This window comes from Manacus vitellinus, unplaced genomic scaffold (assembly GCF_001715985.3).
Source record: "Manacus vitellinus isolate BGI_N305 unplaced genomic scaffold, ASM171598v3 scaffold_70_pilon, whole genome shotgun sequence".
NCBI classification, from domain to species: domain Eukaryota; kingdom Metazoa; phylum Chordata; class Aves; order Passeriformes; family Pipridae; genus Manacus; species Manacus vitellinus.
This window is the reverse complement of record NW_021940754.1, coordinates 209,315-233,360: the sequence shown is the minus strand read 5'-3', so window position 1 is coordinate 233,360 and position 24,046 is coordinate 209,315. Positions and strand designations below refer to the sequence as shown.

At 38.2% G+C, this 24,046-nt stretch overlaps 1 protein-coding gene across 2 annotated transcripts in view; it reads right to left on the bottom strand.

Moving 5' to 3' along the window:
* Positions 1-375: 375 nt before the first annotated feature.
* Positions 376-24,046, bottom strand: part of PPP3R1 (protein phosphatase 3 regulatory subunit B, alpha) — a 38,741-nt gene continuing 15,070 nt past the window's right edge. Inside the window, exons 1-7 of one of the 2 annotated variants that reach the window (XM_029964408.1) lie at positions 17,372-17,433; positions 17,245-17,269; positions 15,091-15,130; positions 6,378-6,554; positions 4,869-4,928; positions 3,905-4,089; positions 376-2,545 (exon numbers count right to left, since the gene is read on the bottom strand). In XM_029964408.1, the coding sequence (XP_029820268.1) occupies positions 2,498-2,545; positions 3,905-4,089; positions 4,869-4,928; positions 6,378-6,554; positions 15,091-15,103 (483 nt within the window). In that variant the 5' untranslated portion in view covers positions 15,104-15,130; positions 17,245-17,269; positions 17,372-17,433 and the 3' untranslated portion in view covers positions 376-2,497. Of the gene's footprint in view, positions 2,546-3,904; positions 4,090-4,868; positions 4,929-6,377; positions 6,555-15,090; positions 15,131-17,244; positions 17,270-17,371; positions 17,434-24,046 lie in introns of those variants that run through there. The other variant, XM_029964407.1, reaches the window with a different exon arrangement.

The window sequence follows — 24,046 nt, the reverse complement described above, 5'->3', positions numbered from 1 at the left end:
CACCAGCACAAGGCTCAGACCTTTCCCTGAGAAAGGAGCTGCCTTTCGTTCTCCATTTCATTAATGTTAGGGTGGGTTTGTTTTGTTTTTTAAGCCACCTTCCACTTACCACAAGGATTTCAAAGGTTTTATCCAGTTTGGACACTTAGCAAAGAGAACGATGTGCCTTTGAAAAACTCCAAAGTGTAAGTGGTCTTGAAACACTGAAATAAATCCTGGAAGTGTTCAGTGGACTGTGCACCCTGTAGAGTTTTTCAGTAAATCTTCACAATGGAAAAGTAGACAAAAAACTGTGAACAAGTTTTCCTTAGATCAGTGTGCAGAGCTGCTTTAAGGTGAACAGGAAAGGTTGTGTAAGTACTGAAGCACCCCAGCCAAGGTTCAAATATTTTATTTTGTATTCATATAGTATGAAGGTTCTTATAGTTCCCACAACATATGATGTAGCATGCAGAGGAAAAACTAAACATTCAACATAAATCATTTTTCCCCACACAAACTAAAAAAAACTTCATCCCTCCCCTTCCAGTCCCCCTAAGGAAATAACATTAGCACTAATTTCTATAATGCCAGCCAAGATATGCACAAGCAAGAGAAATTGAAAGCATTTGCTAAAATGTTTGTAACAAATACTTATGTACAAAAAATTCACAAAAGACTAGTTCCCCCTTGAAGCAGAGCACATGGCAATTGACACTGGAACAGATACAACCACTGGCTGGGATTATAAACCACGTACTGATCCAGAGGAAGAAAAAAGTTACATGTAGTGGAGATTTTTGTTTTGAACATTAACATTTACCAAAGTTTGGCAACATTATCTTTTAAATTATGCAAATTATGTAAACAAGAGGAACATTTCAAATCGATCTACATGCAAAACTTCATGTCATGCAAGGACACCAAGCACCTGGATTTCTCTCTCACAGACAGAGCCCATGATGTGCAGCACTCAGTTGAAGGAACAGCTATGGCAGACAGGTGCTCGATTGAAGAGGTTCAGACAACCTGCACTTTCCACTGCTCATTATAAAACAATTTTTTTTTTAATAGAAAAACTACTATACAGGAAAGATGTACTGTTCTAAAAAAATCTAGCAAATGTTTTTCTTCCAGCCAATAGTACCACTGCAGAAAAGGGAAGGGATGATATAAAGTTGTAAAACATGGCTCGCTACTTTTATATCACACAAATATATCAAGTTACCTTCCGTTACAAATTATGATATGGACAAATCTAGAAAAGAAAAACATTCTCCAGGCAAAGGACTGGAGAACTGCAAGAGGTATAAATTTAGATAGTGTGAAGTTTTCCTCCTCTATGGCATAGGTTAACAAGATTTCCCCCCTGTATGAATCCTATATACATATATATATAAAATATTACCAGTTATTTATGCTACCTGTAGTATTTTTTTAAATGCAAGGGGGAAACTATCATGGTTGAAACAACAGAATTTAAATGGCAAGAACATTTTATAATCTAAGTACTGTATAAAATAAGTAGGTGGGAATCCTGCACAGTTATGTTGATCCTAATTTCATTTAAGCTAAAAGCACAAGAGAAAATCATGAATGCATCTAACAACTTGAGCAGCTGTATCTAAACTGAACCCAGAACAGCAGATGTGCCTTGGCTTCAGGACAGCTGTAACTGCTCCCCATTCCTGGGTGACGGAGCTTAAGGGCCATCAAAGCATTCCGCAGTCACTATATGCACACGAGGACTAGTTCTTGGCAGTAGCATTAAACTATATTCTCATATTAAGTAGAACTGTACTAAGTTATTTAGCAAAGAGACACAGTCCCTGGTAATATATTAACAGGTATAAATAAACTTAGTCTCCTGTGTTACAAAAAAAAAAAAAAAGTACTTAAGGTGATTTAATAAGAAGCAATGCTTTGTCAGCCAGTCAATATATAGAAACATCTGAACAGTCACAGGAAAGGAAAAGAGTTGACCTAACACCCAGTTAAAATTTTACATTCTTCTACTATATATATAAAACTGTGTGAAATAAAAGTAAGGATGTATATCCATATATTGAACTGTTAATATTCTGCTTGGCACTTTGTACTCTAGTTTTGTTTCTGAATCAAGTATATTAAATTAAAGCCCACCTAGCTACTACATATAGAAAGCTACATATATATCTATATATAAATACACACACACATATATATATATAGATAGATATTTCCTTGTTATAAAAGATGAAGAAAAATAAATTAAAAAGCCAACCCCTTCCCTTTCTCCGCCACACTGATATGCTCTTTCCATCTTTGCTGTCCTTCAGACTTTAAAGTGCTACACTGAGTTATTGAGAGAATAAAAGTTCAATAACACTTAGTTGGCTTCATGAGGCTCATGTTGGAAAATGTGGCTTCACAGAGAAAAATACTTCCATTTAAATACACAGAGAGCATTGCTGGACGTCTGGAGCAGATCTTCAGAGATGGAGAAGAAAGCAAAAGTGTTGGGTGGTGCCCTACAGAGTCACACGTCTACAACCATCTTTTTGTGGATATCTAGGCCTCCTACAACCTGGGAGAAAAACAAGGTTCAGAGACATGAGAATTGAAAGTTAGCAAGGTACAAAGAACACATTCAATAGATGCATTCAGGTCAATCATAATGACAGTACTTCCCTGGCCTCTCCACACGGATTTACATTTCACAAGTACTGTGAGGGACAGAAATGAATTATGTACAAACCAAAGTCATTCAATATTAGCACAATTTACACACTCAAAGGCCTGAAAACCAGTGTAAATGACACCATTTTGGCACTCCTCAGCTCATATTCTGACCGTGCACTGTTTTTCTGCATGTTAAAATAAAATGCTCACTTGACTTCTAAAACTCCCTGTAAAACTGTGCACCCTTCCATGAGTAGCAAAGGGTCATAGGAACAGCAGCAGGATTTCTGACAGAACTGCACACACCCAGAAAAAAATAACCAGTGTTCATGAGGGTGTGATCCATGCAATGCAAAGGGAGAAGGAAAGGTGCCATGTCAGAGGAACTTCTTACAATGTGTGAACAGAACTCAAAAGCCAAATGGTATCTGCCAAATGCAGTAAATGAAAATGTATTTTTGCAGACAGATGGCACAAGGTTCAGAGGAGGTAAAATGCAAGAACAAGAGGATAAGAGATTGTAAAAGTGAAAAGCCTCTTGTCAGGTCAACAAAAACTGATGAAATTCAAAGGAAGAGGAAAATCTAACGGTAGCACAAGACAGGAAGCCTGGGCAGAAGCCCAAGGACAAAAGAAAAGGCAACATCACTTGATGGATGGCTGAAAGACAATAACCCAATGCAAGAAAACAGATAATGCAGTAATCCAGGTCTCTGCAGGCTGTGACTCTGAGATCTTTGCAGATGAGTGTTTTTTACATGATGTCACAAAAATAACTTAAAAAGACCTCAAACATGCAAACAATAGAACCCTTTCACTGTAATAGTTGGGGGGATGGCAGATATCCCCCCCTCTTTTTTAGAACTCACACTGAGTATGAAAAAGTTATGTTTGAACTGAAGTTGTAAATTCAAAGAGTAGGGAAAAAAAAAGCAATTCCCAAACTGTGTTACCAGATGTATGTTCATTAACATTAATTTCAAATTAATGTCTAAACACTCATTGTTGCAATTTGCAAATGTTCAAGATTCATTTCCTTTTTCTGAAGAAAGAATTTAAAACTTGCTGTCAAATAATTAAATAAATAGACCACATGGGTGAAAATCAACCATTTCAAGTCTCAAGTGGTACATTCATGCATTCTGCTCTGTAAACCCCAAAGTTCTTAAAATGCACCTTTCAACTGTCTGCCCTTTTTCAGGAGCAGCAGTTGAGAGGTTCCTCTCCCTGTAAATGACACGAGTTTTAATCAGAAGTTACTTACAGCACAGAATTCTTCAAAGGATATTCTTCCATCACCATCCTTATCTGCATTAATTATGGTTTTATCTACAATTTGCTGTAACTGAGTGTCTTTGAGATTGTTCCCAACCATCATCTTCAGCACCTGGAAGAGCTCCCCGTTTGAGATATAGCCATCTTTGTCCATATCATAAATGCGAAAAGCAACTGCAGAAATAAAAAAAAAATAAAAACATATATATATATATATATATATATAAAAACATTCACTGACAAATGTGGTCAGAAAAGAGCAATATACTCACTTCAGAAATATCAACTGAAATTGTTTTAGGTACCAGCAGTACAAGGATTCCATTAAAATCAAACAGGAAAATCTCCACCACCACAAGTAAAGCACCCAGGCAGCAACTCATTTGCAAGTAGAAAAAATTACAACCTTCCAGGAAACAGATGAATCAAATTCCTACCTGGTTACTTTGCTGCAAACAATTTGGCATCAAGACTGGATTTATTTTTAAACATTTCAGTCTTAGTTATTGGAAGCTACATGTATGACTGAACCTACCCCTTTTCCACTCCAAAAGTTTGGGTCCTGAGATGCAGTTCTAAAACATCAATTTAATGCTTTTCTACTGTAGTAGCAAAAAATGGAATATTATTCTTAGGCCCCATGAAGCAAAGCATATAGTTCACAAAACTCTGTAGTAAGCAATTCTTAATTTATTTTTTTTTTTAAACAGGAAGAAACTTCAGTTACTGAAAGTTCATCAAAAGGCAACCTCCTCCAATCTTCCCTGCAGGAAAGAGTATGGCAAATCTCCACACAAAAAAAAAATTACAAACTGTGCAAAAATCTTACAGTCTACCTTCAGGATTTCCCACTCTTTACAAGAATCCGGATTTGATGATTTCTCAATCTTAACTAACAAGTATATTTTTTGAGGATCAAAAAATTTTTGTTAAGGAAAAATTAAAATACTTACACCTCAACTTCTGTTCTTTATCTCCTTTGACACTGAACTGGGAGACTCCTTCTATAAATTCTAAATAATGCAAGAAAAACATGTATTAAAAAAGTGTGTTATTTAATAAATCAAGGAAATCAATATTCAGAAATTTTTAGAAATTGTTCAAAGAATTACCATAAAATCTTCAAAATATTGTCTACCTTGTGACACCTAAGTGTCCACATATTTTGATACTTTAATATTCTTTAGTGGGAAGTACCCCAAATGAAATACTGTGTTCACTGAATAGACTTGATTACACCAGGATTTCAGTAATTTTGTTGCTGGACTTTCACAGAAGAAGCTGACAGAAAACTCCAAGTTCTCTACTAAATCCACTCCATCGGGGATTTTAATTGTACAGCTCCTCTCAAGACTGATTTCCCAACTAAAAGAATTACATTAAAATTGAAAACTGCTCTACAAGAAATAGCTAAAAAAAAATACTTTTCTCTAAGAAATAGGGTAAAAAGAAAATTGATTTTGACAACTTCCTGTTCCCTCCCAAGAAGAGCAGCTCTTGATAATTGTATTAATCACAGCTCAATGTCACAGACAATAAAGCATCATCTTTCATCACTGCTTATTTTTTCACAAGGAGATTTTGAATAGTTCCATACCACAGTGACTGCTTTTGATCAAAACTCAAAATTCCAGTTACCCTGTAGTTAATCCCTATAGAAAACTGAGGGGGTTTGCAAAGGTTAGCAGCTCTTTTATGTTAATATTTTATTTAAAATGTCAGCCTGTCACTATAAATGAGATTAAAGAACTTTCTGCAATTAAAAAAAACCTCAAGAAATTTATTTTTTCCAGTCATATGCAACAAGAGATACTGAGTATCAGCTTGAATACAAGTTACAAATATTATCACTTCTAAGGGTCAGAGGCTGTTTTAACAAACTAGTAATGAAAATTATAACCTGCCGGTCCTTTTAATCATGAATATTTAAATTAAGTCTAAAATTTTGAGCAATGTACTAAATCAAAACTTTTGGTTTTTTTACTTGAAGTGTTTTAAGATCTACCTAAAAAAAATCCTATAAAAGAAGCATGAACAGAAAAATCTGGGCCCCTTTCTATTTTCTAAATGCTCCAACTAAGGACAGATTTCATTTGGATAAGTACAACTAATGCACAGACACACCACTTACACAGCCTGCCCCACCTTTTTCAGATAGCATCACAATTAAGAGTCTGAACTAAAGCACTTTAAGAGATATTTAATGAGTAGCCCTAAATCAGCATGACCTTGAAAGCTATTACTATACAATCTGCTCTTTTAAGCAGTTCATTCAGGAGTGCCCTAATGCACCAGAGAAACTAGTTTTACTGGTATTTAGTTCCACTAGGAATTAGCACCTTATTTTGATTAATAAGTTTTCTTCACCCCTCCTTTCTGAGCTGAATTAAAACTGGAGTGTTCTGAAGCTCCAGGAAGTTCTGCTAAAGTGCCACCCCCTGTCACAGAGCACTGTGCCTTACCTTTGAAGTCCACTTCTCCATTGCCATCCGTGTCAAATATATCTATTACTCGCTGTACTAACGGGTTCTGTTGCAATTCAGGTAAAGACATGAACTCTTCCACGCTCAGAGAACCAGAGTTGTCCAAATCAAGCTTCTTAAACCTCTTTCCTAGTCGTTTTATCTCATCAGCATCAACTGAAATGAAAAACAACCCCACACTTATTCTCAGAAAGGCTTCAGTAAACCCTTAGCAGTTAAACACAACACACATTTCATTGCCTTCCTACAAGATTTTCTCCTACTTTATTACAGTTATTAAACACTCTCATGGAAGGCAGTAAAGGTAACATAAAATTCTGAAGACAAACACAAGCCTTACCATTTTATTTTAAATAAGCCTTACCTTTTTTCCTCCCTGCACCAGCCATAATACAGTTAGCCCTGTGACTCACTGAATACCACATGCTGACACAACATTTTGAAGGATTTAGGATGCTTAGTAAGTTCTTAATCAGACAGCTTTTACAAATAACAGGTATGAAGAAATTAAAGAAGAGAATGAGTAGTCTCTGAAGGAGCTAGCATTACCTTTACACTAGACTAATATAAGATGTTAGAAAGACAATTATATTCAACTTATTAGGCAAAATCGGTGCTTCTTCAGCACAGTAAATGTGAGATTTCCTGGGTTATGTGATAAGTTGAGCTTGCTAACACATTCCCACTGTTGACCACTTGACTCACCTACTCAAAATATCCCTCTGACTGGCCTAAGATATTTTTTTCTCTCCATCTCAAACAGGAAACAGATACACCTGCAGCCATGACCTGCATACAGCTATTTTTTTTTGTCTCAGAAATTAAAGTAAATTCAGGTTCTGCAGCACTACCTCTTCATCTATCCTCTTCAAATTTATGGAGAATCTCAGTTCAACCATACACCCAGTACTCTACATGTCTGATTTTGCCAGGGATACACTAAATTCGTGAATCCGTAAAAACAACCAAAAGCAATCTTGTACTTTGCTGCTGCTGAAAAGCTTGAAAAACTTTACCCATAACAACCTGAAAATATCCTATCAGCAGCTTGATTTATGAGACTCAAGTTAGTTCAGCTGTTGCTCACCATGTTTGGCTATGAAGGAGGAACTGAGGTCCTTAGGAAGCCCTAGGAAGAGACCAGCACACAGCAAACCACAGCAAACACACCTCACAGAACTCCAGGCTGGCAAACTCCCCCGACCAATTTTCTCCCCAACATGAGCGGCCTCCTCAATATTTCTTAGCTCCATTTAGTGTTTTTGGTCCAACAGTAACAAAAATTGTATCTTCACTTCTACAAGGCACATACCACCACCTGATCCACTTCACATCACATTAATACCTTCTTAGGCTTTTGCATAAAGCCAAACAGCTCTGAGTCTTTCTACATAAGGTCAGCCAAGATGCAGAGCTGGATGTTTGGAAACCGCAGCCGATTCAAAGACCAAAACAGCAACCAGCTTCATTTCAATTCCTTGATATCCTTGTCTAAAACAAATGAGACGCAAATCCAGAGATCCTCCCAACTGCACTACTGCAGAATGAAAGGCAGAGAGCACACAGAGTCCAGAAGCACATGATTTTCTGTCAAGACTTATTTTGCCTGAGTAGTAAATTCTGACATTCTGCAGTCAAGTCAGGCTTGGTTACTGCTTGCAACTGCAGAGGCAGAGGGCAAAAAAGGGTCGATAGTCCCAGAACAATCTTCCCTTTGCTGTGCCAGCAAGTGACAGATCTGAATCTGCCTCTAGGGCTATAAAAATAGGACTAAACATCACCTGCTTTCCTCAGTTCTCAGTGTGCTATTTCAATTAATTAACCTCTCAACTGCAGTGAAACTTCCCTTGTAGCCCCAGTTTGCTCAGAAGCCTCGAACATGACTGAAGGTGTGCCCTGAGCAGCACAACACTGCAGGGGCAAAAGCACATTGCTCAGCTACACAGGAACCCTCCGGATCACACGGGAGGAGCTGGAGCACCACATGTAGAACATAATCATGTGACTAACAGAAGGCAGTATTAAAAGGGAGGGGCAAAGCAGAGTTCCACTGGCAATTTTAGGAGTTCCAACAGCACAAAATGCTTCCTCTCGCAGATACACTGAAGGTATTTGCCAACTTGTGCTTCTGCTCACAGAAACTCCTTTGTTTCCATTCTTCCTCAAACTCCTAAAACTAAATGGAGTCAGTCTTGGCACTGGTAGGCTCTATCCACCCTCACTCCCAGTCCTGCCACTGGACAGTTAGGGGACCTATCCCAGTTTTATGCAAAGCCAGCACCTTGTCAAGCTGTGAAAGGGAGAACCATTCTTACCGCAAGCTCTACTCCAGGCTTGCAACTGCCATAGGAAGAGTTGATATCCTAAAAAAATCCTCACAGCACAAACACTTGCAAAAGCATAAAAATATTAAGGGTGGCTTGTCACACTGCATTTGTAAGTACATTTTCCAATGTAAAATGAGTGTATGAATAAATATAATTTATACCTATATTACTTCATAAACAGTAAACTGGTAGTAGTGCCTATGGTGTATATAATGCACTGTCATCCTCCTACCAAATCAGTGGAATCTCACTTCCAATATTAATAGAAAGACTAAATCTTTCCATTTCAGTCAATGTTAAAGCCTCCTAAGCAACCTGAAATACTTCATTGTTCTTCAATTTCACAAAGTCACAATGCAGAAAAATGACAGAAGCATTAACACAGCTGGATCTCTTCTCCCTTGTCACAAAAGCGAATGAGTTAATAAACTGCAAGTTCTGAAACATTTCTAAATTACACTGAAAAAAATCCTAAACATCAAAACACAGCAATGATATTTTTACAAATCAGGATGTAAAGAAGCAGCTGCCTGAGGCAGGGCTGCAGACCAGCAGTCATTAGATTGCACCATTTTCTCACAACCCAGAAGCAGCATTAAAGCAAGTTTTATTTCACAACACCAGTTATATCTCCTGTTTTGGGAGCTCAAGTCCATGCTATTTTTCCTCACAAATATATAAGCAAAGACTCAAAGTGAGACCCAGAGTTCTGTCAATGTCCTGCTATGAAGTGGAGCTAATTATCAAATACACAAGTCACTCGAACACTGCTACAGTTTAAATTGGCACGAGCTGGCACAAAAGACAGACAAGACCAACTCTGCCATCACAAGATCTCCCCCACAAGAAGTGCTAAGAAAACAAACTGTTGTCAGGAAGGTATTTTATCTTGAGCTAACGTTATCTCTAGCAGGACCTACCAATATGAATTTTAAAAAAGAACATTTTATTGGGACATTCAGAAACTGATCTGACACTCGGACAATCTCTGCCAACATCTGCAGGGCACAAGAACCACTGCTGGGTTAACCAGCCTTGCATTTGCAATTAGCCAGGTGCTTAAATTTAAAAACCAGCAACACTTAAAAGCAGATAAAACACGGATTTATTTTTTTGTTCTAAAGACTGTAGTCAGGGCCTTCAAGATCACAGATGGTAAAGATAAGAATCAGATGACGAGAAGGGGAAGAGGTTGGAGAGGCATGTAAGAATATTTCTCAAGAATGTTTAATGTTCTGCTGAACTAACAAAGCAACAGTTGCCTAAATTAGGAAAGTAAAGAGTCCTGATACTTTGAAAATGTTAATTACTCTTTGTCCACATATACACACATCCAGTTTCATAGCTTGTACCAGTTCAACTGCGATGCACAGTCCAAGTACAGATATTTAGCAGCAGTTTCTACTGGAAAGGGGTTTATAAATTTCTCATTCCAAACCTTGAAACGTTCAAGCAAAGGGTTTGCCTGCACTGGAGAGGTTCTACTGAGAGAGGTTCTACTCTTGGGGAGGGGGAAAAAAACAAGTCAAAGAGCAGTACTGAAAAAATTAGTATCTCTGCCAAAAGCTGACCAAACAGCAAACTCTTCCAATGTTTTGTCTCTGGCAAATGACACACCACGGATGACAGTACTTGGAGGAGGAAATAATGAAAAAGCAAAGTAATTACAGGAATAGGAAAAATTTCTTTAATAGTTCGTGAGCATAAAAACCTCTGTTCATAATGAACATATATGGATAAACATCTGCAGATGCAGTGTTTCATAACTGACTGCCTGAGGATTTCGTATCAGAATTTAATTATTTTCCTTAAATATATTGCAAGTACCTCACCTACTGTTAAATCCTTTCCACAAGCTGAATTTTAAAAAGCTTATACACTTGAAAAAAATTTGTATTTCAGTAGCATCTTTGTCTTCATAAAACAGCTTAAAGAAATGAAAGAATATGAATATAAAATAAGGATGAATGCATTACAGTACAACATGACTTAAATTTGCATAGTTTCTGTCTATTCTTCCTTTAGTTCACAGCCTTTATTTCTGCTGACTCCCCCTGCTTAGGCTGAATTTACCTAAAAACTATGTAGGATTTCTGGGATTTAGTGTTTGTTTCTTTGTTCTCCTTTGGCTTTTTAAAAGGAAAACAGTATAAATTCATGTATACCAGCAGATTTCAATAATATCCTCTTCATTTTTTGTTGAGATTATCTCCCAGAATGCGCATATATACAAGAGTCTTCATCTATGATGGATGTGCCTCTTTTTACAAGACCTCTTTTTCTTTGGTATTTATCAACAGACTTGCTTAAAATTCCACATAGCTCTCACCGAAGAACAGAGCACTGAATTAAATTTCCAGTGTATGAACAAAACAGACTTTCCTTCTTCTCTGCAGGCTCCTTGCAGAGAACCCAGTGCCCACACAAACACCCTCAAGCTCTGCTGGAAACGCACGACATAGTTCAGATCCAGGGAAGGTTTCTGAGCTGGAAGGACTGATGGTGGCAGTAGCAGACAGAATTTTACAAGACAAGCTCAGGAGAACAGGACAGCGATGAAAACACTAGGGAAATCCAAGGCAGTCCAAATCCGTGGTTGGGTAAAAGGGGCGATACCACCACGGAGCAAAGTGAGGAGGATCAAGCTTCGTTTACATTGTTTGAGGCAGAGTTTGCCGGTGACTCATCCCCGAGGTCGGAGCTGCCCCGAGCTCTGGCCGCAGTGAGTGTTCCCCTCCCTCACACTCGAGTTGGCCTTTTTAGTGCTGTGCTCACCAGCTGACACTTGGCTCTGTGCTTCCTACGCTTTTCCGTGGAATGGGACAGTATACCATCAGCTCGGCACTGATGCCTGAGCTCACAAACTTAACACGTGGCTGGAAATAATAGCTGCTAAGTGGTTTTCTTTAAAAGGTCTTGCTGGTAGCCCTGTTGAAACATTAGATTATTCACTGTTTTAAAACACACAGAATTGTTTATGTTTTTTTTCTAATCAATTTTGAGTTTCCTTCACCTTGTAAATTAACAAAAGGGGTGTGTGGGAGGGTTAAACAGTTCCAGTTTTAAGAAATTTTTGTTAAAGAGCTATTGGTACTTTCAAAAGATTCATTCCTCTTTCATCCAAGTATTAAAATTCTAGAGCCAACACCTGCTTCGTATCTTGAATTCATTTGCATACATCTAAAAATGTGATGAATCAGGTTAAAATGTAAGGACTCCAATGCTTCCAAGAAACTACATGCAAGTGTTCTGCCTAACTCCCTCTTTAGTGCAGGAGCTTTATCCCCCAGTTGTTCACTTTCTAATATGTTGGTCTACATTGAGTACCCCACTCCTTCCCCCAACACAACAGCAGAGGATGATCTGTTACATTTTAAAACAATTGTTTCAAATTGGTAGACACATAACTGATGCTCAGATAGGATTCTAAAAACCATTCAAGTGGCAACTCAAAAAGCTTCATTAAAAGCCAATTTCAGTGTGCTCTATGTTGAAAAATGTAGTCTGAAAGAAAAATTTAATGATATTTTTTCTAGTCAACGTAAAGGTAGAAAACTAGCTTCCTGTTAATGTGAGAGTCAAAAGTAAAGGATGCCTTAAAAATCACGGAATTATAAAATGGTTTGGGTAGGAAAGCACCTTAAAGATCCTCTAGTTCCAACTCCCCTGCCATGGTTGCTCAGAGCCCCCATCCAGCCTGGCCTTGAACACTTCCAGGGGATGGGGCATCCATAAAAATACAGAACTCCGAAATCTCCTGCATTCAAGTGATGCTTTAACAGGATAACTGTTTATGTATTAAGAAACACGGTGCATCCTTTGGTGCAGAGTACACAACACACACAGAGTCATCTGCAAAGGGTCCAGACACTATTAGAAAGGCTGTACATCTCTTAGGAAGGAGGTGTTGAGCACTTCTAGAATCTAAGTGTTTACCTAAATGTTTAAACCTCTATTTAAAAAGCTGATTTTTCAGATACTCTTAAAATACTGGTTCAAAGTTTTAACTAACAAAAACCAGACCAGAGTGTGGTCACAGAGAGCCCAATTTCCACGTATTCTTCAAACATGAGATCATTATAAACAAGAACATTGCTGAGGTGTTGGGGGAAATATTTTTTGTAAATAAAACATGTTCTGAAATTAATTTTAAATGTTTCCAGGTTAATTTCTTCTCATAAGAATGGATTGCAGAGATCTCAAAATAAAACAGACCTTCAGCAAAACTCTCACCCCTATCTACAGTCTCATCTGATTCACGAATATAACGTTTCAGAGTAGCAACCAAGTCAGCCATTTCAGTCTTGGAGATCGGATTTCAAAAAGATGACGCCCTTGAGAACACATTCAACCACTTGTCTTGTATATGCTTACACACAGCTGGCCTAATCCTTTTCATGACTTCAGATGTGTCATTTACAATTTCCTAAGTTAGAAAAGAGATACTAGTCTCCTTACCCTAAAAATCAAACCGCACTACAATATAGTGTTTATACTAAACATACTATACTGTGAAGTATTTTTTTACTCTACTACAAAGTAGTTTTCTCCACATCTTTTTTGTTATGATAAAATTTGCTTGTGGATAATTTGACATCAAATTTAACATCAAATTTTCACCATGTCAAACGGCACTAGGTTTTTAGTAATTTCTGGGACATGGCACAGCAGAGAAACAAAACTAAACCATGTTAAGGAATCCAACAACACTAATTCACCCACTGAAAAGAACTAATGTTTTAAAAATAAAAGGATAAAGAATATACTTGACTATTCAACGGTGTGCATCCTCTGCGTGGTATCCTGAATTTGCTTCATGTAACTTAAACAAAAAATTATTCTTATAAAACAAGACCACCAAAGCAGCAAGTGCACCACCAGGCAGAGGTTACAAACCAATGCCACCATGCAAACAGCATAAATACATTTCTGATGTCTCCCATGATCTAAACAACCATATACTCAACACACATTTTAACCACAGATATAATGCAAAAATCCTCACCTTTTCTGCAACAAATAGAGGCAAACAAGCTCAGTAATAAACCTTTAGGCTGCCAGTTGCTACCAACAAATACAGCTTGGTCTAGAATCAGAAGTTAATGATGGCAACACACTACTTAGAACTCTGACAGAGACATGACTAGCTGAAAAAAAAACCCCTCTTCAGAAACCAATGGAGCAGTAATCTAAGACTGATACATAGGAAAACATTACAGAAGTCTTCATCAAAAATGAAACTCCAATCACATATCCATAATTAACAAAATAGTAATACTGGGAGCATATCACAGCCATGCACTGCTGTGGACAAAGATTCTCAAGTGTTTACAAACTGATGACTCAAATTATAAGTATTAGGCATAGAGGACTCGCAAATTACCAGCTAAAGCCTCCTTTCTCTGAAAAAATGTATTTAGACAAAAGATTCTCCAGTGATTATTTCATGTAATGGTTTGAGGTCAGTTATGACGAGCACTGTGAAACCAATCTAGGAAACAGTCCCTATCTTGAATTTCCCTGTTTAAAAACAAAATCTGATTCACCCAAGATGAGGAATTTTATCAAGTGGTCCAATAAGATGCATACACAGGTCTACACATGTTTTAGGGCTGAAGAAAATCATTCAAGGGAAAAAGCAGCTAAGAATAGGTGCCCTTAGCATAACACCACAGGGACATTTCACAAGACAACCCTTTCTTTGGTCAGCCTTAGGCAAGAAATACTTTGTTATTTTTACAGGGTAGACTAAACCTGAGGGAGCAATGAACTTTATTCTCACGTGGCCAAAGGCAAGTAACACCAAGTGGCTTCTCACCCACCTGCCTGGCTGCAAGCATACACAGGAAAAAACTGCTCTTTTAGTCTCAACCTCTCTCTCCTCTCAGGGCACAAAGCCAGTTTAGGCACCCTACAACATACTTCACTCCTAACACAGTACTGACTGCAACACGAGCTGCTCTGCATCTCTGAGGAACTGGCACCAGGACTGATGGAAAAGCCCCAAGGGCTGAAACTACCAGTTATAACACTTCACCCTACAGACATCAGAACTATCAGAAGTTTGTTTCATATTCTAATGGGAAAAAAAAAACCAACAAAACAAAACAAACAAAAAAGCAAAACAAACAAACAAAAACCAAACAAACAAAAAAACAACCAAAAAAACCACTTTAAGTGATTTTTATTTTAAAGATGGACTGATTTTTGAGTTTACAATGAAACAGCAAAAGCTGTATCATTTCCAAAGGTATCTTTAACCCTTTTACTCTTTCAGTTAGTAAATAAACTGCATAACATACATGACAGCTGTACATATCCATCTCCATCTAACATTACAATGTTAGCAAGCAAAAAAAACTTACAGTGTGAGCACATTTCCAAGGGGTAGCTTGCCTCATTTCCCTGAAACACAACAAGAAAAACAGAACAAAGTTGCAATTATTCCCAAATTAGCTTTGAGGAACTATTTAAAGTTTCAGCACTGTAAAGGTCTCGGGCAATACAAGTTACATTGTTCTTAAAAGATATATCTTTTAGACCCACCAACCATGGACAGTGTTTTATTTGGATAGATCTATGTTACCAAAACATACAAAGAAATATGAAACCATTGAGAGATCTCCCAGATGAGAATTCCCATGAAAATGTCAGTGCACACAATTACAGTAAGAACTTCAATCCCATATTCTAAACTCAAAAAAACAAACACTTAAATATTGAGCAATTGCTACTTTTGAACTTAAAAATATTTAATTTCAAAACTTTACCGAGCCTGCTTTACTATTTTATTTTCTACATAGAAACAGACATGTCCTTATGAATTCCGATGACAAATCTTACTCAATTACCAGAAGAAAAGTGTAGTATATTTTTTCCCCTGAGCCACATGCCCATTCCCCCCAAAAAGGATTCACACAGGAAGAATGAAGCAAAAGAAGTGTTTTACATGACCAGAAATTCCGACATGACTGCTTTACATTTCATTATTTTTGTAATGTACTATGTTAATATGTTCCTGTTTTGTAGCCAAATGGAAAGTCAAACCACGATTTTTAATCCTTGCTAAACTACAACGCAGCAATAGCACAAAAAATTAAAACTTTGAGAGTACCAACACTTGAAATTTGCACACACTGAAATCAAGATGAACTGCTGACACAAGAACGCCAAAAGACACTAAAAGTTGATGTTTTCCCCCAAATGGAGCCAGAGATCACAATACACACATACTTAATGACTTGTATGAAACCATTAGCAAGGGAGTGACCAGATGACTGAAGGGATTCATAACCATTTCAAAAAAAAAAATCTTTTTAAGGGAGTGTTTTACACAAGAAAACAAAACATATTTCAGATGAGTCTAAGACACGTTCTATTCAGCAGTGATTCTCTCACAGTGTAGAGCACAAGGGATTCCACAGCTGAGCACTTGCTCATCAAAATAATACAAAATTGAACAGAAATAGAGATTACTTGACAGAAGAGGAGAAAAAAAAGGAAGAACTACATTTAGCCTGGAAGCATGAGGCTGCATTTCCTAATTAGGTCAGAGAGGGGCAGAACAAACATCTCGTGAATCTAAACATGTCTGAGAAGAGATGTGTTGCTGGGGGGGGGGGGGTAGCATTTCTTTTACCTCCAGTACACTTTCACTTTGCTTATCCCCCACAATCCACAAGCTCTGTAGCTTCTTTAAAAAAGTTCATGCATTTCCTTTGTAAGAGCAGCAACAGATATAGCCTTAACTTCTTCCCCAATGCCTACTCAGAGCAAGACAAAGTAGCAGAATAAGAAACGTAGACGAGGACCATCAGGTCCCTAAAAATTCAGAAGCATGACTGAGGTATTCTGCAGGGAATCCAGGAGAACAGTGTCACATGGAAAATCTTGGATGGAACCCAACCAAAGTCTCAGGAAAAACAGCAAAGACCAAAACAGACAGCAAAAGGCAAGTGTCTGTATATGAATATGAAAGGGTAGGGGATTTAAAACGGGGGGAAAAGCAGAATTTTGAAACAAAAAGAAACAGGAACCAGGGGATCCAGCTAGGCTGCTCAAGACACGAGGTCATGAAGAGGCAAGAAAAACACCAGACTGGAAGGCTGCAAATTAAAGGAGAAAGTTGAATTAAAACCAGTGCATTTATGCACATGCACACAAATAAACAATCATAATTACATTAGAAGACTATTCTGGGCATTTACATCGTTGTTCAGGTGTTGGGAAAAGTTAATTTCTAGTACTCAATCAATCTGCCTAAAGAAACATAAAATGCTTTTGAAAACTGAGCAGGAAAAAATGAAAAAAGGGGAATCATTTTCAGTTCATGAACTAAGTGTAACATTTATAAGGAGCCTCACTATGCATCTAGATGCACATGCTAAGCCATAATCAAGTTATGTAAATGGAGTAGTCTAAAAAAATATTTGGAGAGCAGAGAAAAAAGTGAAATAAACTTCAGCTTAGCTTTTCTGTGAAATAAGTTACTGCTAAGAAAAAGTGTTAAGAATACTTACCTATCCAGGGCTGGATCTTGGATACCTAAAAAAGCAGAAAAATCTAGTAAGTGACAATGTAAAAATTACATGATTATTCCATATTTGCCATATAGTACTTAAATAAAGTATTTTAAAAAGTAGTTACCTGGTACTGATGTGCTGAATTTTCATCTTGTCAGGAGGATCCAGAAGTCTACTAAAACTTAAAAAGCTGTTGGTTGCAGGGTTTTTTGGTGCAAATATCTGAGCTATTCATGCCAAGATTCCTGTTTGCACAGCTGTGACCTGGACAAACACAAAGGTGTTGCTCTATACCAAAGCCTTGATCTTCAGAGATGAAGATGAATTATTTAGTCTTGGGGGCAGGAATTTTTCATCATATTCTGAGCAGCTGTACAAGAAGGTCACTTGTCCCCAAATACAATCAGTCTGTGTACCCATGAGACAGAAGATAAGCCCTGAAACACAAGCACTAAGTACTTTGTTGCTTAAGAAAAAAGAATTGTTTAAGAGTAGTAGGGAGTAAGTAAAATGGAAGGTTAGAGGTATAACCACATTAACATGTTATGAAAGCAGGGAGGGAAGCACAGCTACAAGACTTCATCAAGTACCTAAAGAGCCCTTTAAGAAAAGAGAAAGAAACCAGGTACACATTTTCATCTGAACAGTTTTAATAAAAAGAATTACCCAAGTTTAACACTAGGATGAGACAGCATTCTAAAGAATGCTGAAAAATACAGTGATTAGACGCACTAACAGAATTTGAAGTTACTGCAAAACATAACCATAATTATACACTCTATTCAGTAAAATAACACTGCACTGAAACTTTATTTTATAGTTTTCAGATAATGATACTCCTTTATAAAGACAAAAGCCACTGTAAAATGTCCGAAGATGTCATTTTATCTCTGATAAAGTAGTTGATTTATACAAGAGTAACAAGGTTCTGATACAACTCATAAGATCGTCAATTTTAAAACCTCATTATAATATTAGTGTTTCCTACCAGATACATTTAGTATACCTCACACAAAGTGAGATTATCCTCTCCTGTACAGCATATCAGCACATTTAGAAATGAGTGACACATGGTTTGTTGAAGAAATGCAGCTTTTACAGAGTCAACACTCCACAACAGATTGACTTGGCACCTACGCCTAGTGTAAAACACGCCTTCCTCAGCGGCATCTGGGCATCACCTCCACACTGCTGCTCTTCTCTCCACCTGCCCCATTAGAACAAGGGGCTGGAACATTACAGATACTTTGAACAGCCTTATCCTTTTAGAATAATCTTGCAATTTTCTTGCATGCTGTCAGAGCCCTATGAGTTATTCCTGCTTGAACAGCCGCAAAATCACGACTTGTAGATAGAAATAAACACAGATCAAGGAACAGGCCAGAACTTACTAACAGAAGGCTGACCCAGTTCTGAATACTGCAGGAACACCTGTTTCCCAGAGAGAAGTCAGAACACATCACTAAAGTAGTTCAGAAGTCTACATGACACGTATTGTGTTCCTTTAAGAACGAAAGTGTTCTTTGCAATTTTCTTCTCAACTAAGTACTCTTTTCTCCTTTCACCAGCTGTGCCTTTTGACTGATTAAAGATAGCCTCTTAACAGACTTAAGTCTTTATTTCTTCTGTAGTTTATCCTCAAAAATGTGTTTCTTGATTTTTCTTTCCCTGGCAGTTATTTCAAATACGAAACACTCTCTCTTCTTAAGATCAGTTTTGTACGTGCTCCTCCAAGGTAAGATAGTTAAGGGCAATTATCTTGACAAGTTTCCTCTTAGTGAAAGACATGATCTGTGGATAGAAAATAAAAGAGGAAATTAGCAATTAGCAACAGAGTCTCAATTCTTAGCTGAAGCTGCTTATACAGAACAGCTTGTACACAGTAAGACATGCCACTGCAAAGCAGTTCTTCAGCATACATTAGTACAACACTGTTTCTAGGTCTGTTTGATTGTATGTTACTTTTGTGCATGATGCACATCTTTTTGTCAGTAGTTCAGAGACTTAAATTACAGTGTCAGTCTTTAATTAGTTTTCTGTTTTTATATAAGCAGAAATTGTGTTTGAATGCCAGCAAGCCACAACGTCACCTTAGGACTAATCTCAAATTTAGTTCTCCAGTGGGGATTTGTGAGTGACTACAAATGAAAATTAACTCCTGGACAGCTTAAAAAGTTACATTGTTTCAAAGATTCCTATTTGTTTCCACAGCCAGACAATGAATTAATTCAACAAGGGGCAAGAGTGGTCTCTAATCTGTTGAGTACATGTACAGTAGTTGTCCAAGATTTACTCCTTTCTGCAGTGACAAAGCTCATCCTTGTAAATGGCCTTAAACATGCAAACTGCCTTGTCACACCTCTGCACCAGATGTTTCTGCATTTGTGTATTTGGTGCAGGGGCATCTCATGGGGTGTCAGCAACTCTTGTATGTTGTGCTTTGTGCATCTGCTCCTACACCTTCTACCTTACTAATTATCTTTGTTATCACAAGAAAGAAACTACAGGGGGCAAGTGAAGCAGTTAACCAAGCCACGTCAGCTGGGGGTATTATCAAGATAATCAGCTCAACTCTCAAGTTACACAAAAAGCTGGTTTCCATCATCCACTTCTACAACTAGAAGAGAATGGAAGTGTTAAGAAGAGATGGAAGAAGCTGGCAGTCAATATTTAAGAAGAGCCTATGCATAAGACCCTTCTCCCTGTTCCACAAACACACCAAATGCTTCTCCATCTTTTCTCATTCTTTCCCATACCACCAAAATTAATGATTGATGAAAATTACCTGTTGCAGAGAATTCTTCCTGCTCCTCGTCCTCCTTCAAGCTCATTTTCCATGTATTGCCATTTTCACAAAGCTTTAACAATGAGGAACTGCCAGCTTGGTGAAGAGTTTGGTTTTGGTTTGGGGTTTTTTTTAAACAATCATTGTTTAATGTGTTAGTAGAGCTTTGGCTGTCAGAGGCTGGCACTGTATCCTTCATCAACAAACAGCAGGCAAGTTGGCAAACTAGAAAGGATGATATATGTTAACAAGCTCTACAACACTTTTGCATGAATAGAGCATGTCACAGACAGATCCAGAGACGCATCCACACTGGTTTAAAATGAATTTCACACAAAGCCCAGGAGGCTTTAAGACACTTTATTATTAGAATTTCTGAATTAATGTTGGTCACAAAAATATGCAAGATCTCACCTACCGTAATTTATACATTTCATATGTGACTTACCAGAGCAATTAAAGCCTAAAAGTTTACTAAAGCACAGATGAAAGACATACCCAAAGTTTCTGTAGACACCACAAGAAATACAGTTTAAAACAAGAAAAGCAAGAATAAGATTTGAGTGGAAAAAAAACAGCAAGAAAACCACTTATCTACCCTGTTCAGAAGCAGTATTAATATACTTATACTTGGCCTTCTTTTGTTAAATCTAATTAGAAGAAAAAAAACCCCACACTCAAACAAACTACCCAATACAGAGAAGTTGTGTTGGCCCAAGAGGAGTCTGTGAATCAAGAAAAACATGTCACTGATTATCTTCCAGTTATTTAACAGGAATATCCAATTTATACATTACAAAAGGAAACTTGTAAAGGAGATGTCATTGATAAGATCAGTAAGGAACTTGGCATTTGTGTCTGACATGGAGTAATTAAGTCACCCTTTAGGCTTTTTATTACAAACACTACAGAAATGTGCTAAAAACTGGGATATTCCAAGTTACCCAAAACCAAGACTGGACTTAATATAAGAGCTGATAATAGTGCAGACTAACTGCCAAAATTTAGAAAGTAACATTAAAACAACTTGGTGACTTCTATATTGTTTTATGCAAAGCAACTACTAGGTACTCACTTTGCATAGAAGTATTCAGGCATAGAGAGAGCAACTCTCCCACCAAACACTTCCTCCTTGGAATTAGCAGCTCTCCAGCACAAGACTTCTACTCAAACACAAAGAAAATAAATCCACCTCTCAGTTTCTTACGATCATACAAATGTTAAAATATTGTGAATTAAGTGAAGCCAAGAAATGAGAGAGTATAACATTAAAAGGCCTGTGGAAGTTCCAAGCAACTTTAGAGCAGCAAGAGTTTCATTGTTGACCCCAAATTCTCAGCCTAGTTTCTAAGTTTCTAAGATCATGACCTAAAAAAGGAATTAAAGAAATAGATAAAAATGCCTGACACCCACCTCACATTCAGTAAGTTCCAAAATTAAATATCTCCTAGCAGTATGCTGTACTACACTTGCCAGTCTTACATTATATTTCCAGGTCACCAACAAATCCATTCATCCTGAAGCAGGGATAGCATGACAGCAGTTTAAGAGGCAAGGCTTACAAGCTGAATCCAACTCAGATGACAATTTATTGAGTCTCCACAACTACACAATGTTCACCACTTCAGCCCTGCTTATACTCCATTAATTGCTGCAACCAAAGCTGTGGAAGAATCCCATGACATTTTATAGCCACCAAGTTGACTGTCCAAAATAGTTTCTGGCACTGGACTGTCAAATCTGGACACCTTGTTAACCTTTGGTGTGAACATTCAGTTGCAGACATGTCCAAGAGACTGAATTAAACTGGATAAAAACAAGCAAGGAATTCTTGTAGGTTATCCAGAAAACTATGGGATTAAAGAAAAGTAAATAAATAAGGAAAGAAAAGACAAGGAAGAAAAACAAAGAGGCAGCAGTAATGGCACCAGGCAAGTAGCACAGACCACAAGTGTGACAGTAAAGGATTTGGGCATTTCTTTACGAAAGAGTTGTGCTCCTCTGCACTTCTTTGAGTAAAAACTACTATTAAAATCACTGATTTTTATTATTAACACAAATTCAACAGCTAGAACTTCCATCATATATTGAATTCACAGAATGGCATTGGGTTATGAAAGAAATACAGAATGTGGTCTTTACCAAATAAATCCTGCAATGGTCTGCTTACAAAGGAATGAACAGCATTTTTATGGAAGAGTATCCACCATTTGTTTCTTTAATTCTTTGATCAATCAGCAACGAGGTGTACATTGTAGCAGTGGATTATAGTTATTTTCTCCTGGACCACTGAAGACAAGATACAGCAACAAGAACAAACTATGAAATTTATGTAGTGACCTTAAATCTTGATACTTAGATTATCTTGGGTGCAATGACACTGTGCATGCAGGACAACCAGGGGAATCAGGCCCAGTCAGCAGGGGTTCATGACAGGCAGGTCCTGCTTGACCGGCCTCACCTCTTCCTATGACAGGCTGACTCACCTGGTGGATGAGGAAAAGGCTGTGGGTGTGGTTTACCTGGACTTCAGACAAAGCCTTTGACACTGTTTCCCCAGTTCTCTTGGAAGAACTGCCTGCTCATGGGTGCACTGTTCACTGGGTAAAAAACTGTCTGGATGGCCGAGCCCAGAGAGTGGTGGGGAATGGAGTTACATGCAGCTGAAGGCTGATCACTAGTGGTGTTCCCTGGGGATCAGTTTTGGGGCAGGTCCTATTTAATATCTTTGTGATTGATCTGGATGAAAAGATTGAGCACACCCTCAGTTTGCAGACTAAACTGAGTAGGGTGGGAGTGTCAATCTGCTGGAAGGTAGGAAGGTTCTGCAGAGGCATCTGGACAGGCTGGAGCAATGGGTCAAGGCCAGTGGTGTGAGGTTCAATACGGTAAAGTGCCAGGTGGGCCCTGCACTTGTGTCACAACAGCTCCACACAGCACTCCAGGTTGGGGGCAGAGTGGCTGGAAAGTGGCCCGGAGAAAAAGAACCTGGGGGTGCTGGTCAACAGTGGCTGAACATAAGCCCAGGAGGCCAAAAAAGGCCAATGTTATCCTGGCCTGTATCAAAAACAGTGTGGCCAGTGGGACTAGGGCAGTGATTGTCACCTGTACTCAGCACTGGTGAGGCTGCACCGAGCAATCCTGTGCTCACTTTTGGGCCCCTCACTTCAAGAAGGGCATCAAGATGCTGGAGCAAGTTCAGAGAAGGGCAACAAAGCTGGTGAACGGTATGGAGCACAAATCCTATGAGGAGCACTTGAGGGAGCTGCAGTTGTTTAGCCAGGAGAAAAGGAGGCTCAGGGATGACCTTATCACTCTCCACAACCCCTGGAAAGGAGGTTGTAGCCAGGTGGGGGTCAGTCTTTTCTCCCAGGCAACCAGGGATAGGGGAAACAACCTCAAGTTGCACAGGGGAGGCCCAAGTCAGGTAACAGGAACAATTTCTTCACTGAAAGAGTGGTTAAACATTGGAGCAGGCTCCCCAGGGACGTGGTGGAGTCACTGTCCTGGAAAGTGTTCAAAAAAGCGAACGGATGTGGCACTTTGCGGCGTCTTGCAATATGGATTAGTGGGCATGGTGGGATTCACTCAAAGGCTGGACTTGATGATCTTGGACAGCTTTGCCAACCTTAATGATTCGATGATTATTTTGTACCTTCCTTTGAGCTGTTAAGAGGTCCCTGGCTATACAGAGATAAAGGATTCAACAGTCAGCAAGCTTTAGGATGCACCCTAAATAAATAAAAAAATAAGCACACAAAAAAACCCCCATACACAAAGGAAAAAAAACCAAAACAAACAAAAAAAAACCCTTTGAACTTGCTTTTAAGTTATTCCAAGTGGTTTTGGGACATATTGGCTATTATGTATCAACTATGACTGGTAACTGGAAAAAAACATAGGGCATGAGGAAAAAAGGTTGCAGGAAGGCTCCTTTATTTCATTTAGAAATTTCAGTAATGATTTAACTTATCTGACTCAGCTATAGCCCCATCTTTGAAGCTCCCTATGTTG